This window comes from Lissotriton helveticus, chromosome 5_2 (assembly GCF_964261635.1).
Source record: "Lissotriton helveticus chromosome 5_2, aLisHel1.1, whole genome shotgun sequence".
In the NCBI taxonomy this organism is placed as follows: Eukaryota; Metazoa; Chordata; class Amphibia; order Caudata; family Salamandridae; genus Lissotriton; species Lissotriton helveticus.
In genome coordinates this window covers 6,095,961-6,110,575 of record NC_136066.1, presented here as the reverse complement: position 1 = coordinate 6,110,575, position 14,615 = coordinate 6,095,961, and the positions used below count along the sequence as shown (strand labels likewise).

Here is a 14,615-nt window from a genome sequence, read left to right as displayed (position 1 = left end):
CTTCTCGACATCGAATGCCCTCTATGTATCTATGTCGACAGACTTTGATATCAAGAGACTTCTTTGTCTCAACGTCATGAAATTCTTCGACGCCAACCTCCCATCTCTTGACGTCGAACGCTGTCTCTTTCTCAAAGTTGATCTAGTTTTCGACGGCGAGCATGTAGGCACTGTACCTCGCGTCAACGTCAATGTCACTGGCGTTGTCACATTGCCGATGAGGACATTGTCGACAGCACTGAGTTAGCATGAGTTGGTCAGCCATGATTCAGCTTTGCACACGTTACTAACTACTTTTATTTTGCAATGATTCAGTCCGTGCCTTTCACATGGGAACTGTTCACTGTGTTCGTTCTCTGCCTGTTTCTGGAGATTAGTCTGAACATTGTGAGCAAGGTCGATAAACAATGCCCATTGTTGTTCTGTTCTGGTCAGGCCCTAGCACTTAGACACAACATACCAATGCAGCTGGTTGGAGACTAGCATTTGGATATTATGGGGATGCACGCATGAAAAACACACACTTGGAGAGGGACCTTTCCAGGGAGAGGAGCAATGCGGTTCCTTTGATGTATATATACCATCTAGGCACTAGGGCATGGGGTCTGCAGACAAAGCCCAGAAATCTTCGGTAATATAAAAATACCTATTCCTAGCAAGGGGAGGAAGGTTAGGCTGAACTGTCTTCTCTCTATTGTCTTTTCATTATATCTCCCTTCATGATATATGTCCTTGTTGCTATGCTGACAATATTTGTACTATGCATTTTTCTGCTTGTTGTGGCACATATACTGCATTATAGAGCATGATCGTTCAAATAAATATTCTAAACTTTGTTGTGTCTCTGTCAGACTTTATTGGGGACAAAAACAAGAGAGTGTGAGCGAAAGGGTTTTGCCTCGTTACCGCAATTCCTGAGAGAGTCTGGAGTGTTGTATTTCTGGGGTGTCTAATCATTTGCTTCTCTGTGAGTGTGTAGGAGAGCGAGTGAGACACTATAGCTCCTGGGCTTGTGGGCTCTAAGGTGGTGCGAAGGCTTAGCCCCTATACACGAGGTCCCATGTTCCTTCGAATAGTTCTGCATATGTGCAGAATCCCTGCAACAGCTCCGATCTGGACTGACGTTTTAGAGGATTTCTTCTCTTTTTGGATCTCCATCGATCCTGGAGTCCTTAGGGAAAGGTGGAAGAGCCTCGCCTCGCTCATGTGACGTCCCAACTTCATACTGTCACTCGTGTTCTCTGCCTCGTTCTTCAGGTCCATGAAGGCAAATCTTCTCCCTGTCCCTCAGGATATGCCTGGAAAAGGTCTATCAGGAACGTGAATGTCAGGGAGGCAGATAATACACAGATCGTGAGGATTTGATTTGGCCTTCTTTCTGCAACAAGCAGGACATTTGTTAAATAAAGATGACATTTTATTGGACTAGAAAAATAATTTTCCTCTCAGGTAATGACAATAAAATGCTGGAAAGGTTCAAAACCGTCAAATGAAGCGGTTGATAAAACGTCTGAGTGAGATATTTGAATGAAAAAGCCAGAAAAAGGCTGAGCTCAGCACTTCCAGGTCCTTCCAAGGTGCAGATTCCTCTCCTTTTGACTAGATACCAAAGCAATACCTATTCGGAGGTGGGTCTGATAATGTTCTCAAACCAAAAAGCCCTGCAGGACTGAGCAGGCAAAATGTCCCTCCCAGAGAACCTGACCATCCAAACAATAGTGTTTAGTGCTTCGTGAACGTATTGAGGGACGTTCACATAGCCGCCTGGCAAATGTCCAGGACAGGGACTCCACATGGCAACGTAGTGGTAGGATATTGGCCCTGGTAAAACGAGCATGCAGTCTTTCTGGAGGCTGCTTTTTCACCAGTGCATCGCAGATCTTAATGCAAAGCTGATCCAGCTGGAGATGGTCCTCTTCCGCATAGCCTGGTCTTTTTCTGCTCCAGAGAACCCCACAAAGAGCTGATCGTCCACCCAGTGTTCTTTGGTACAATCAATACCAAAGATTAAAGTTCTCTTGGGGTTTGAATGTTGGAGTCTCTCCTCCTACGCAGAGGGGTGAGTCAGAGCATAGAAAGCTAGCAAGGAGATGTTTTAATCAACATGGAACGGCGTCAAAACTTTAGGTAAGAAGGATGCCGTGTCTGCAATTCCAGCTTGTCTGGGAAGAAGCTGGTGTATGGTGAGATGACAGAGAGAGCTTGAAGCTTGCACACACACACTGCAGATGTTATGATGATTAGGAACATAGACTTGGCATTGGACATGGGACAGCTGTGACGCAGCTTAAAGGGAGTGCACATCAGAAATGTGAAGAACAAGTTATGGCCCGGCTGTGGCATGACAAAGAGAGGAGGAGGAAGAAAATGTTGTTCACCTTCCACAAAGAGCATAACTGGAGACCTAAACAATTAGGCCCAACCTGTGAACAACTGCATGAAGGCAGAAATAACTGAAAAGCACCCTCTAGCGGTGCCCAGTGGCTTTAACAAAAAGGCAGATAACTTTGCCTGGAGGGGTTGTATCTGCCAAGCACCGCATTAAGCCGCATATTTACAATGACAGGCGTATACACCTTTTGTCGTGGGACGTCCATCTGCTAAGATAACATCAACCACCTAAGGAGGAAGGTTGAAGACTTTCAGCTGTCGCTGATCAATCGCCAAGCATGAAGGTGGCGATTTCGAAGGCTTGTGTGTAGAACCTTGCCCTGGCGGAGAGGCAACCTGATTAGAAGATAGATGCGCAAGCCCAGGAGTTCTGGATACCATACTCTGTGTCCAATCGTGCAGAGTTAGTCTTGATCTTCTTGAGAACTCGGCAGGAGTGGTGTTGGCAGAAAGGTATACAGAAGACCGAGTTCCACTTGAGGCAGATCGAGTCTAAGACCAGGGGACGCCTTAGAAACTCCAACGCGCACAAGTTCTGACAATGTTTGTTCTCAGATGTGGCAAAAAGATTAATACACAGTTCTCTGTATTCGCAGAAGAGAATTTGTGTCACAATCTGCTAGGTGAAATGAAAATACCTTTTATAAGGCGCTCGAATGCCCATGGGGATCTTGGCGCTAGTCCAGCAACAGAAGTATGAAGGAAGATAGCAGCCCAGATAAGGGTCTACAAATTAAACAGCCAGGATTTAAGATTCTTTCTGAAGGAGGAACATATTTTAAGTGGAGAGGCAATGCATTCCAACTTTTGCTTGTCCCATAAATAAAGCTTCTACCAACTAAAAGGCTCTTTTGACTTTGGGGGCAATCAGATTAAAAGCTAGTGAGGAACACAATGGCCTAGGAGGAACATACCTAATAAATTTCTTTTTAAAATAGTCCAGTCCTACATCATGAAAGCAATGCACAAAGCCTTGAAGTTGATACGCTCGTGAACGGGCAACCAGTGAAGGTGGACCAATGCCTTTGAGGCAGACTGGTGATTAGGTATTCTAATCAGCTGCCGGGGAGCAGCATTCTGCAGGGTCTGCAGCTTATTCAGTAAATGTTTCTGAAGATTAATATAGAAGGCATTGCCATAATCAATTTTGGAGCGAACGAGAGTGGTTACAACTGGTTTCCTTTATTGCCTAACAAACCCTCAGTTTTGTTGGGATTTAGTTCTAGGCAATTATTTTGCATCCAAAGATTAAAATGTTGCATACAGCTAAGAACATTTGCGGGCGATTCCTGCTGATTTCCAGATACGGAAACAACAATTTGGGTATCATCCGCATAGCTGACGACTGAGCTCTTCCACCCTGGCATTCATTGATCTTGCCAGGGGGTTCACTACCAGGAAAATTCTCAGGCTGCCCAGCCATTTCCAGAGACACAGATCTTCCGGCACTGAGTCCGTGACCCCACCTTGCCTTGTTTGTTGCAGTACCACATGATGAGTACCTGTAGCAGCCTCCCCTTGATGGATGAAAGGAGCGCTTACAACGCCAAGCAGATGACCCTCAGCTCCAGGAGATTGATATGGAGCTGGGACTCCACCAGAGACCAGAAACCTCTGGTCCACACCTCTCCCAGAGGGCCATCGGAACCTAGTAGTGATGCATCAGTAGAGAAGGAACAGGGGTCTGGTGCTGACCCAATCACAGTCCAAAAACCGCCATTGCTGATACTTTGCAGTCTCCTCCGAAATGTTAACATGGTCGGAGAGATCCCTTTGATGCTGGGCCTACTGGGACTTCGGATCACACTGCAGAGCCCACAGATGCCATCTCGCTTGCTCAACCAAAAGAATGCAGGAGGTTATCAGTCCCAGCAGCCTTAGAGTTGGCCCCACTGACATCCAGGACTGAGGCTAAAAGATCTGGATCATAGCCTGAATGTCCTGGACTCTCTTTCCTGTGGGAAAGGCACAAACCCAAACCATGTCCAGAATGGGTCAGATGAGGGAGTTAGGTGTGAACTCGGCACGTTGATAGTGAACCGCAAAGATCACAGGAGATTTGTCGTAGTCTGAAGGTGGGTGACGACTGCCTGGGGAGAGCCCGCCTTTAACAGCTAGTCATTGATGTAGGGGAAGACTGCCACCTGTCATCCGAACGTCATTACCGAAGTGGACCGGCAGGACTGCAGAGCTGCACAGCGCCAACCTCTGGCGTGCAAAGGTACTGCAGAAAAATTTCCAGAACCAGTCTGACGCCTGGAGAATATTCAAACGGTGAGGAATCTCTGTCTGAAAGTCTCAATTAGAATACTTTATCAGTAAGCGATCAAAAGAGACGCTGTAGAACACATTTCAGAGTGGTTTCTTTCTACATTTACAATTTAATGTATGTACTGATAAGGGGTAAAATACCGGCTTCATATGATTTTTCTAATTTGTGTACCGGCTGGGAAATCAAAGAACCGGTCATGCCAGTACAAAACCGGGATATGTGAGACTCAGGGGTCACTCTTCACATTCTGCACAGCACAGGTTGAGGAGTAACTAGAGGTGTAGAGGCAAAAGAAGGGGGTTCCCCAATGGGCTTCTTATTGGATGTAGGCGGGTCGAGGGGGAAGAAAGACTGAACAAAGAACAAAGAACAAACCCCGCCAGTGGATAATGTGGTCCCAAGTCTGGGATCCTAATGTACATGGGGTGATAAACCTAGAAGTTGGTACTGCACATTACAAAATTAACATAAATCAATTATTTATAAGAGACAGTTTTTAGCAAATATATAAGTATTTTTATTTTAGTGTAGAAAACATTTATGTACATCCATAACACATAATTATTTTATAAATATAATACACATAATCAATTTGAAAGCGATAAAAAAGTGACAAAATTACATACTTATTTCGAACCTACCCAGTAACATTTTCATACTTCAATCATACTATCATTCTTTCAGTTTTTCAAAGCCTAATCCTACCTAAGAATCAAACATTCCACTCTCATTCTTCAATCAATACAGGTTGTTCTGTTGTATGCCACACAAAGATGGTAAATATGTGGCATAGAGCAGAATATTGTTCCAGACAATTGATCTTATCACGGCATCTAATCGATACTCTATAATGTGTTGTATTTCTGGAACCACGGGCCGACGCGCGTTTCGGTGAATGGCCGGGTGGGCCACACCTTCGTCAGGGCTGGGAAATGTTGACTGGGAGAGAACAGGATAGTAATCTAAAAATAAAACACAATGCCTTAGTATTTATCTACATCACAGTCAAATTTATCAAGGCATATCTCATTCTAATAAATTTCTCTTTTCCAACATAGATAAAATTTGAGCACATAATTGTCTTTTTTCTGCTCGTGGTTTATATATTCGTCACAATGACAGCGTGCAGTACCAAACAACACTAGGGCCACTCCCTAAGTTAGTCTCCCACAAGGTGAGATCTATAAGAGGCAATTTGGATAGCCTGGGCTGAGCAACCAAAAAGAGAGCATTTAAACAGTTTAACATCTTTCATAACTTCCATTTACTCACATTGTATACCATAATCATTCTCGAACACATGTTGACCAAACGCAAAAGTATTAGGGTTATTGTACTACAAGTTGGTAGTTCAGAAGAGCGACATTTAAGGGCCAGACTTTTAGTATCTCTTGGACCTAACATGTCTTGGATGTAACATAAAGTAAAGTAGGTGATAACAACTAACAACGGTATAGAATCGCATCTAATCAATTTAACTGCATATTAATGCCCAAAATGGGCATAATTTACCTATTAATAGTTTTTGTTTTAAAAAAACAATACAAAGGCTAATAGCACGGTCTAGGTTTCAGATTTACCTGCGATAGTCCGTAACGGATTCCTTAGAGCAAAGGGCGCATAGGATGTTTTTTCCCCCCTATTTCCGCAATGCAGGACACTGTTTAGATGAAAAAATGCTTTTTGTTTATAAATTATCCTCATTGATTAATTCCTACCAGACTGTCAGTATGTTTTTAGTTCCATTACCTGAGTCTTTAAGTCTGTTTTATCAAGGATAGAATTCCACTACGCACAGATTTATAGATGAAAAAGTGGCCTGAGGATTGCTATACAATGCAAGTTTTTTCCTCTTCCCCCGGAATATCAAGCATGAGTCCCTACGATAAAAGGATATTATAAATATACATACTACCCATTATTAACCTAAAGCGGAGATGCCATTATTTTATAATTTATACACACCATGAATGTTGAATCAGGGGCGGCTAGTCAGGACAAATCTGCATCACCCAACACAGCTGGCATATATCCGCCTAATGAAGAACAGTGATTGAATAAATAAGGCGTGCTGGCGCATTTTGTTTAAAGAGACCATACTATCAAATGATCACACTTACTTAACTTGGATGGCACGCTGTCCGTAGTTTAAATTCTGTTGATTTTGCTGGGCTGATAAGGTTCACTAGTTCCCTTAATTAATTAGTCCTTGCACGAAACTTCCTAATGTTTAAAAATAGAAACAAAAAGGTGGAGGCAGAGTGAGGAAAGCCTCTACGTGAATTTTACTTAATAAAGACCGGCGACTAGGATAAAGAGCACTTACTCGGGATTCCTGAACAAACGTCCTACGTTGGAGTTCTGTTGCAGGCGCACTTAGTCTGGAGGTCTTTAAGGGGAGCTGCCTAGGGTTTAAACGTGAAGAAAGGCAGAATGAAAAAAACCTTCTTTGCGCATTCTAATTTGGCGTCAGGATAAAGAGCACTTACTCGGGATTCCTGAACAAACGTCCTACGTTGGAGTTCTGTTGCAGGCGCACTTAGTCTGGAGGTCTATAAGGGGAGCTGCCTAGGGTTTAAACGTGAAGAAAGGCAGAATGAAAAAACCTTCTTTGCGCATTCTAATTTGGCGTCAGCGGGGATCCTCAACAAAGCGTACTTACTCGGTGTTCTTTGCAAGGAGTCCATAGATGGGGTTCCGTCGATTGACCCACTCGACCTATCCTCGAACGGGGCAGGACTCGCAAGGGCACTAAGCCTACTTGGATTTAAATAGCCCAAATTCCCGCGCCGAACAGGCAATCAATCAGCTGCTTCCGGGTATGACGGTCAAAGACGGACTAAGTGATAGCTTGCAGGTAGGACGGTCAAAGACGGACTAAGTGATTTGTCAGTGGCACCAGAGCGGCCATCTTTTAGTGGGAATTAGTAGCTGGTATTATGTTGCTGTAATCACCGACTTTAAACAGGATTATGTAATTTCATTTATATTCATTATAAGCTGGGAGTGCCAACATATTAATTTTAGTGCATTTTAAACGCACTAATAAGGTGCCACGGATGCAAATGATGAACCTCTCAAACAAGTCCGCCATGCAGATTAAGATGGAAGTGCCAACATATTAATTTTAGTGCATTTTACACGCACTTATAAAGTGCTCCGAGTGCAAATGATAAACCTATCAAACAGGTCACTAGGCTATCATCCTCATGGATTTGGCGATATTCATAGACGTTCATGGCATTATGGATATAGATCATCGACCTATTTATAAGGTCACTTTGTTATTGCTCTTAGGAAGGTAAGCCAGTCCCTATAGTTTAATTCAAGATGCGGTATTCTATGTATATTATAGTTTGCTGTTCACTACTAAACCCTTAAATTAATTATCCAGGACGCGACAGTTGCTTCATAGTTCTTTACATCTTGGTTATGTAAAGAAATATTTTTTCGTTTGTCAATATTTATTTTTTACATGAACGCCTGATGCCAAGGGCATTCTTCGTTGTGTCCTCTGTTTACAGTATCCAAGTAGAAGATCCAGAACACCTCCCGTTTTTTTCTCAGACCTTTGGGGTCAGTGCCTGGGTCCGCTTTTATTTTTTCTAGGATGAACCAACGTAGATCATGTTCACTGTGCTCTTTTTCAAGCCAGTGAGTGACCAAGGGAGCCGTGGTTTTTTCGTTCCTGATGTTCGATTTGTGTTCCCCTATTCGCGTCCTACATTCTCTGCCCGTCTCCCCAACATATGGGAGGTTGCATGGGCACAGGATTAGATAGACGATATTGCTTGTGCGACAGTTTGTCATGATTCCATTCCGTCGCACAGATATCGTACGGTCGTTGGTACTGACTGTCTCTCCAACAATAGCTTGAGACATTTGTCCTCAAGCTATTGTTGGAGAGACAGTCAGTACCAACGACCGTACGATATCTGTGCGACGGAATGGAATCATGACAAACTGTCGCACAAGCAATATCGTCTATCTAATCCTGTGCCCATGCAACCTCCCATATGTTGGGGAGACGGGCAGAGAATGTAGGACGCGAATAGGGGAACACAAATCGAACATCAGGAACGAAAAAACCACGGCTCCCTTGGTCACTCACTGGCTTGAAAAAGAGCACAGTGAACATGATCTACGTTGGTTCATCCTAGAAAAAATAAAAGCGGACCCAGGCACTGACCCCAAAGGTCTGAGAAAAAAACGGGAGGTGTTCTGGATCTTCTACTTGGATACTGTAAACAGAGGACACAACGAAGAATGCCCTTGGCATCAGGCGTTCATGTAAAAAATAAATATTGACAAACGAAAAAATATTTCTTTACATAACCAAGATGTAAAGAACTATGAAGCAACTGTCGCGTCCTGGATAATTAATTTAAGGGTTTAGTAGTGAACAGCAAACTATAATATACATAGAATACCGCATCTTGAATTAAACTATAGGGACTGGCTTACCTTCCTAAGAGCAATAACAAAGTGACCTTATAAATAGGTCGATGATCTATATCCATAATGCCATGAACGTCTATGAATATCGCCAAATCCATGAGGATGATAGCCTAGTGACCTGTTTGATAGGTTTATCATTTGCACTCGGAGCACTTTATAAGTGCGTGTAAAATGCACTAAAATTAATATGTTGGCACTTCCATCTTAATCTGCATGGCGGACTTGTTTGAGAGGTTCATCATTTGCATCCGTGGCACCTTATTAGTGCGTTTAAAATGCACTAAAATTAATATGTTGGCACTCCCAGCTTATAATGAATATAAATGAAATTACATAATCCTGTTTAAAGTCGGTGATTACAGCAACATAATACCAGCTACTAATTCCCACTAAAAGATGGCCGCTCTGGTGCCACTGACAAATCACTTAGTCCGTCTTTGACCGTCCTACCTGCAAGCTATCACTTAGTCCGTCTTTGACCGTCATACCCGGAAGCAGCTGATTGATTGCCTGTTCGGCGCGGGAATTTGGGCTATTTAAATCCAAGTAGGCTTAGTGCCCTTGCGAGTCCTGCCCCGTTCGAGGATAGGTCGAGTGGGTCAATCGACGGAACCCCATCTATGGACTCCTTGCAAAGAACACCGAGTAAGTACGCTTTGTTGAGGATCCCCGCTGACGCCAAATTAGAATGCGCAAAGAAGGTTTTTTCATTCTGCCTTTCTTCACGTTTAAACCCTAGGCAGCTCCCCTTATAGACCTCCAGACTAAGTGCGCCTGCAACAGAACTCCAACGTAGGACGTTTGTTCAGGAATCCCGAGTAAGTGCTCTTTATCCTGACGCCAAATTAGAATGCGCAAAGAAGGTTTTTTTCATTCTGCCTTTCTTCACGTTTAAACCCTAGGCAGCTCCCCTTAAAGACCTCCAGACTAAGTGCGCCTGCAACAGAACTCCAACGTAGGACGTTTGTTCAGGAATCCCGAGTAAGTGCTCTTTATCCTAGTCGCCGGTCTTTATTAAGTAAAATTCACGTAGAGGCTTTCCTCACTCTGCCTCCACCTTTTTGTTTCTATTTTTAAACATTAGGAAGTTTCGTGCAAGGACTAATTAATTAAGGGAACTAGTGAACCTTATCAGCCCAGCAAAATCAACAGAATTTAAACTACGGACAGCGTGCCATCCAAGTTAAGTAAGTGTGATCATTTGATAGTATGGTCTCTTTAAACAAAATGCGCCAGCACGCCTTATTTATTCAATCACTGTTCTTCATTAGGCGGATATATGCCAGCTGTGTTGGGTGATGCAGATTTGTCCTGACTAGCCGCCCCTGATTCAACATTCATGGTGTGTATAAATTATAAAATAATGGCATCTCCGCTTTAGGTTAATAATGGGTAGTATGTATATTTATAATATCCTTTTATCGTAGGGACTCATGCTTGATATTCCGGGGGAAGAGGAAAAAACTTGCATTGTATAGCAATCCTCAGGCCACTTTTTCATCTATAAATCTGTGCGTAGTGGAATTCTATCCTTGATAAAACAGACTTAAAGACTCAGGTAATGGAACTAAAAACATACTGACAGTCTGGTAGGAATTAATCAATGAGGATAATTTATAAACAAAAAGCATTTTTTCATCTAAACAGTGTCCTGCATTGCGGAAATAGGGGGGAAAAAACATCCTATGCGCCCTTTGCTCTAAGGAATCCGTTACGGACTATCGCAGGTAAATCTGAAACCTAGACCGTGCTATTAGCCTTTGTATTGTTTTTTTAAAACAAAAACTATTAATAGGTAAATTATGCCCATTTTGGGCATTAATATGCAGTTAAATTGATTAGATGCGATTCTATACCGTTGTTAGTTGTTATCACCTACTTTACTTTATGTTACATCCAAGACATGTTAGGTCCAAGAGATACTAAAAGTCTGGCCCTTAAATGTCGCTCTTCTGAACTACCAACTTGTAGTACAATAACCCTAATACTTTTGCGTTTGGTCAACATGTGTTCGAGAATGATTATGGTATACAATGTGAGTAAATGGAAGTTATGAAAGATGTTAAACTGTTTAAATGCTCTCTTTTTGGTTGCTCAGCCCAGGCTATCCAAATTGCCTCTTATAGATCTCACCTTGTGGGAGACTAACTTAGGGAGTGGCCCTAGTGTTGTTTGGTACTGCACGCTGTCATTGTGACGAATATATAAACCACGAGCAGAAAAAAGACAATTATGTGCTCAAATTTTATCTATGTTGGAAAAGAGAAATTTATTAGAATGAGATATGCCTTGATAAATTTGACTGTGATGTAGATAAATACTAAGGCATTGTGTTTTATTTTTAGATTACTATCCTGTTCTCTCCCAGTCAACATTTCCCAGCCCTGACGAAGGTGTGGCCCACCCGGCCATTCACCGAAACGCGCGTCGGCCCGTGGTTCCAGAAATACAACACATTATAGAGTATCGATTAGATGCCGTGATAAGATCAATTGTCTGGAACAATATTCTGCTCTATGCCACATATTTACCATCTTTGTGTGGCATACAACAGAACAACCTGTATTGATTGAAGAATGAGAGTGGAATGTTTGATTCTTAGGTAGGATTAGGATTTGAAAAACTGAAAGAATGATAGTATGATTGAAGTATGAAAATGTTACTGGGTAGGTTCGAAATAAGTATGTAATTTTGTCACTTTTTTATCGCTTTCAAATTGATTATGTGTATTATATTTATAAAATAATTATGTGTTATGGATGTACATAAATGTTTTCTACACTAAAATAAAAATACTTATATATTTGCTAAAAACTGTCTCTTATAAATAATTGATTTATGTTAATTTTGTAATGTGCAGTACCAACTTCTAGGTTTATCACCCCATGTACATTAGGATCCCAGACTTGGGACCACATTATCCACTGGCGGGGTTTGTTCTTTGTTCTTTGTTCAGTCTAACTAGAGGTGTAGCCAAGACAGTGGTGGAACAGAGGAAACCCTCTGCTCTGGAGAGGAAGATCTGTGAGCGGAGGTAGACAATAGTGTGAACGGTGATATATCCCGATGTAGTATGAATACAGAGTGTGTAGAACCTTTCTCTTCTTCGACTTCCAGACCCATGCTGCAGACAGATGAAGGTAAACATAAGTGAGATTTACTGCGACATCAATAAAGTCTTCGATGCCGAATAAGCCCTTGCTGATCTTAATAGGACGTTTAACACCTTTCATGCTCATAACAAGCTCAGCTCGTCAGGAGCGTTAGAACGCTCGCACGCTGGGCACATTCCCCTGCTGTGCGAGCGTTCTAATGAAACGGGTGTGGTCATGACGAGCTCAGCTCGTCATGAGCACACGACGCCGGGAGACCCCATGTGGATAGCTTGAGCGCCTTACAAGTTTAACTACAATACAATACAATACAATACACGACCACCGTGGCTCATGATGAGCCAGCTCGTCATGAGCACCGGGGCGCTGCGCGCACCCCCCCCCCCCCAGCACAGCGGGGGAATATGCCCCGCAGGGAAGGGGTTAACGTCATGGCACTCAATGTCAAAAGGGTGGGTCGACGTCTTCCTTCTGGGATCGTTCCTTGGATATCCCTTATAAGGGCTCCCTGGAAATGGTGGAAGGACCTGTACATGTCTTCATATTTTGTGAGTAAAATGTTTATTTTTTTATTAGAAAACAGCAAATATGTACTCTTTGCCCATAAACACATTGAGTAAAAAGGTTTTTCGCAGGTTTGGAAAGGTTTTCAAGGAGAAAAAAAACTAAAAAACTTTGTGAGCAGTGCTCCAGGATCCTGTACCGGGAGCCGGACAAATGTTGCACATCTGACAGGGCGTGATGGGTGGTGGGGGTGGTGGTGTTGGTGGTGGTTTGCTATTTCTTAAAGCAGCAGGATCCATTTTTCAAGTCTTTTATGCTGCAGCCTACCAGATGAGTGTCTGCATTTCCTCTCCGCCTTCTATTAATATCTTACATGTTGTCAAAAATAGTGTGTTTGCCCTATGAAAAGTTTATTATGTATACATATTTGCAAAAAGTGCTTCCGAGTCCCACGTGCAGGAGGGACAGTTCTGTGCTTATGACTAATAATAAAGATCCCATGGAGGAGAATCCTTAGTTTCACCTGAAAAGAGGGATGATTTTAGGGCAGATAACTAGCTAACCTAAGTGCAGATCGGGGTAGTATCACCTGCATATAACAAGAGCTCTCAGACTAGCACTTCCAATAGTCCTCCTCCCTCTAAACCACCCCTCCTTTCCCCCCACATTACCTTCCTTGGTATAGACTATCCCTAGTCCCCCTCCTACTTCAAGTCCAGGATCACCAGGCCCTTACGGTCCCTCCAGCTCCGTCCGCCCAAAGGTTGGGGCTTCCACGACTCTTACTGCACCTCGCGAGATGATGTCCCGCATTCTTATTCGTACCTTTAGTTCTCTGCGGCTCAGCTTCTCACATAATGAAGACATCTAAAAGTTGGCCCAGGATGATATGAATGTGTTTATTATATCCTGGCCTTTGGGTTTTTACCATTGTTTTACACACAGCTTCACATAAGAGGTTGGTGATGCTTAGCACTGAATGAGGGACCTGCTTGGGGTCTGTTGACCCCTTCCAGTGGAGGAGGATTTAGCAGATGGCTGAGGCCTTCTGTGTCAGTCCCCGTGGTCCTTCCATATTCGGGGCATCTTAAGGTTTCTTTCTCCCCTCCTGGTCACTTCATAAATGAGGCCATTAGGAGAGATTCTTAGAATAATGCCTTACAGTACTGACAGTTAGCAGACTGCAGGCTGGATGACTTACTGTCTTCTATGCCAGGCTGCAGAGCTCATCAAAGCTATATCCAACTGGGACAGAACTGAAGGTCAGTGAGTCAAAGAAGAGGCTGAGAAGGGCCCAAGGGTGTTTGAGCCCCTATTGGATACCAACTGTGAAATACCACTCGACAGGAACTAGCGCAGTTTTAAAACACTGGAGGATCTGAAGGGTTAACAAAATACAGACTACACTAGAAGTTGAAAGATCTTCTGACATGAGGCTAAATGAAGAGGGTAAAGTGAACTGCACTCCTCCTCATCACCTCTTCCACTCAACACATGCTAGGAGACGAGGCACCAATCCCTCACATGCACCATCCTTTCTTCGTTTGAGGAGGATTGGTTCATGAGGAAGACGTCAAGAGCACCTCCTTTGATGCTCACGCGCTGCTCCCCGAGACTGATGTGCTATGCATTAGGAAGAGGTCACTGTGGAGACGCGGGGTATGACCAAGGCAGGGTATAAGAAGACACCGCCGCAGAGCAGGGGTTTGTACCTCGTCGAAGGGGCAGCAGCTTGTTCTCCAGAACATCTCTGGCATCCGTTCCTTCGTCCATCAGATCCAGTTTGGTGATGACCCCAATGGTGCGCTGCCCTGTGGACAAAAAAGCAGGAACCATCAGTTGTGGCCACTGTCTTATAAATCCCCCCAAAATGCTGT

The 14,615-nt window shown here is 43.3% G+C and overlaps 1 protein-coding gene across 10 annotated transcripts in view; it reads right to left on the bottom strand.

Moving 5' to 3' along the window:
- DNM1 (dynamin 1) overlaps positions 1 to 14,615 on the bottom strand; it is a 742,836-nt gene that overhangs the window by 430,054 nt on the left and 298,167 nt on the right. For all 10 annotated transcript variants that reach the window (XM_078646632.1, XM_078646628.1, XM_078646630.1 and 7 more), the window contains exon 5: positions 14,451 to 14,549. In XM_078646632.1, the coding sequence (XP_078502758.1) occupies positions 14,451 to 14,549 (99 nt within the window). The remainder of the gene's footprint in view (positions 1 to 14,450; positions 14,550 to 14,615) is intronic.